This window comes from Cebus imitator, unplaced genomic scaffold (assembly GCF_001604975.1).
Source record: "Cebus imitator isolate Cc_AM_T3 unplaced genomic scaffold, Cebus_imitator-1.0 Scaffold58, whole genome shotgun sequence".
NCBI lineage: Eukaryota > Metazoa > Chordata > Mammalia > Primates > Cebidae > Cebus > Cebus imitator.
Window position 1 is genome coordinate 931,816 of NW_016107373.1, and position 2,894 is coordinate 934,709.

Below are 2,894 nucleotides of genomic sequence, written 5' to 3' on the forward strand. Positions count from 1 at the left end.
ACTTGGGAGGCTGAGGCCGGAAAATCACTTGAACCCTGGAGGTAGAGGTTGCAGTGAGCTAAGATTACACCACTGCACTCTAGCTTGGGTGACAGAGTGAGACTCCATCTCAAAAAAAAGAAAGAAAAAAAGAAAGAAAAAAAGAAATCTCAAATGGTGGGTTCTTCAGGAACCATGTTAAATATCCCTAAAACAAAATGGTTTATTGCCACTATAATTTCTTACTTTTTATTTTTTTCCTCCTTTTTTATTATTTTTTAAGACAGAGTTTTGCTCTTGTTGTCCAGGCTGGGGTACGATGGCGCAATCTTGACTCACCGCAACCTCTGCCTCCCGGGTTCAAGCAATTCTCGTGCCTCAGCCTCCTTAGTAGCTGGGATTACAGGCATGTACCACCATGCCCAGCTAATTTTTGTATCATTACTAGAGACAGGGTTTCTCCATGTTGCTCAGGCCGGTCTCGAACTCCTGAGCTCAGGTGATCCACCTGCCTTGGCCTCCCAAAGTGCTGGGATGACAGGCATGAGCCACCACGCCCAGCCTGATTTCTTTTTTTTTTTTCTTTAATCTTAAAGGTTAGCTGAGCCAAGTTGAAATGTCACTTTTTAATAATATAAAGAACATTTTAAAGGAAATCTTAGAGATTATGTAGGTTATTCTCATGATATTTGTACTTAAACTATATACATAGCCATAGCCAGGTACTTTTTTTTTTTTTTTTTTTTGAGATGGAATCTTGCTCTGTTGCCCCAGGCTGGGGTACAGTGGTGTGATCTCGGCTAACTACGACCTCTGCCTCCTGGGTTCAAGGAATTCTCTGCCTGAGCATCCCGAGTAGCTGGGATTACCGGCACCTGGCTAATTTTTGTATTTTTAGTAGAGACAGAGTTTCACCATCTTGGCCAAGCTGGTCTTGAACTCCTGACCTTGTGATCTACCCGCCTCAGCCTCCCAAAGTGTTGAGATTACAGGCATGAGCCACCACGCCCAGCCAAGCCAGATATCTTAATAAAAATCATTTTCTTATTGCGCCTGCAGTCCCATCTACTCAGGAGGCAGGAAGATTGCTTGAGCCCAGGAGGTGAGGCTGCAGTGAGTTATGATTATGCCACTGTACTCCGGCCTGAGTAACAGAGCTCGAGACCCTATCTCAAAAATAATAATAATAATTAAGGCCAGGAACAGTGACATATGCCTATATAGTCCCAGCACTTTGGGTCTTGAACTTTTGACCTCAGGTGATCCACCCACCTCAGCCTCCCAAAGTGCTGAAATTACAGGCGTGAGCCACCGCGCTCTGCCAAATATGCGTTTGAAAGGAGTCAAAGTGCAACTATTTTCCCCATAGAAAACTGAACCAAAGAAAGATTTAAGTTGCCCAGAGTTGTAGCGTGATAGCCACAAAGTCGGGAATGAAATATAAACTGCCGGGATTTGTGATCTATCTAGGTCAATGAATTACTTTAATTATAGGAGCTATTAAAGGTTTACTAAAAGTAGATTTCACTCATCTAAATATTTATAAACTAGTTTGTAAGCTTTTACGTGTATATATATATGTATTTAAGGTATTTGCTGGGCATGGTGGCTCACACCTGTAATCACAGCACTTTGGGAGGCCGAGGCAGGTGGATCCCCTGAGGTTGGGAGTTTGAGACCAGCCTGGCCAACATAGTGAAACCCCATCTCTACTAAAAATACAAAAATTAGCCAGGTGTGGTGGTGCATGCCTGTAATCCCAGCTACTTGGGAGACTGAGGCAGGAGAATCACTTGGACCCAGGAAGCAGGGGTTGCAGTGAGCCAAGATCACGCCATTGCACTCCAGCCTGGGCAACAAGCGAAACGCCATCTCAAAAAAAAAAGGGTATTATACGTGTTTATCCTTTATAGGTTTTAATCCTAGTCTGTTTACTTAGAAAGTTTGTTTTAAAATGGTTGTATTGTTTTGGACCCTACACATTAAATAATATTCTTGGAAGAACAACACCTAAGTAGGTAAGCAGTTATGAATTCCTTTTCTTTTGTTGCTTAAAAAAAACTGAACTTACATTAATTCTTCTAATATATAAATATGGAACTATGTTTGAATGAAGAAAAGCTAATGTTTTACCCAAGTGCATTGCATGTTAACAGTTTCTTCTCCAATTTTTTACTTGTAGTGAATTCGGTTCCAAAATCATCTTGCTTAAGCCAATTATCAAAGTGTTGCCAAAACTCTTTGAGTCTCGAGAGAAGGCTGTTCGAGATGAAGCCAAACTAATTGCTGTGGAGATTTACAGATGGATTCGGGATGCTCTGCGACCCCCGTTACAGAATATAAACTCTGTCCAGGTAAGAAGTTTTCTGGTTGCTTTTGCACAAGGTTCATATGAAAATATTTTCTTCCTATCATTGTTGGTATTCTATCCTTAAACTTAATTATTTTTCATTCTTAAATTTGAAATCAGTTATTCTGAGCATAGCTTACTTTCTCTCCAATTCTGTTGGGTGGCAGAACTTACTGTCTGTGTGAAGTACATTCTTTCTGGCTTTTTATTACAGTTGGTTTAATGCAAATATATCCGAATTCATGAACTAATGAGAATGTCTTAAAAAGTGGGACTTGTTGGCCGGGTGCAGTGGCTCAAGCCTGTAATCCCAGCACTTTGGGAGGCTGAGGTGGGTGGATCACGAGGTCAAGGGATTGAGACCATCCTGGTCAACATGGTGAAACCCCGTCTCTACTGAAAATACAAAACATTAGCTGGGCATGGTGGCACGTGCCTGTAATCCCAGCTTCTCAGGAGGTTGAGGCAGGAGAATTGCCTGAACCCAGGAGGCGGAGGTTGCCGTGAGCCGAGATCGCGCCATTGCACTCCAGCCTGAGTAACAAGAGCGGAACTCTGTCTCAAA

The 2,894-nt window shown here is 42.2% G+C and overlaps 1 protein-coding gene across 3 annotated transcripts in view; it reads left to right on the forward strand.

Moving 5' to 3' along the window:
• The window catches only part of CKAP5 (cytoskeleton associated protein 5), a 112,746-nt gene that overhangs the window by 34,989 nt on the left and 74,863 nt on the right, over nucleotides 1-2,894 (forward strand). For all 3 annotated transcript variants that reach the window (XM_017529280.2, XM_037738843.1, XM_017529281.2), the window contains exon 5: nucleotides 2,162-2,333. In XM_017529280.2, coding sequence (XP_017384769.1) covers nucleotides 2,162-2,333 — 172 coding nt within the window. The remainder of the gene's footprint in view (nucleotides 1-2,161; nucleotides 2,334-2,894) is intronic.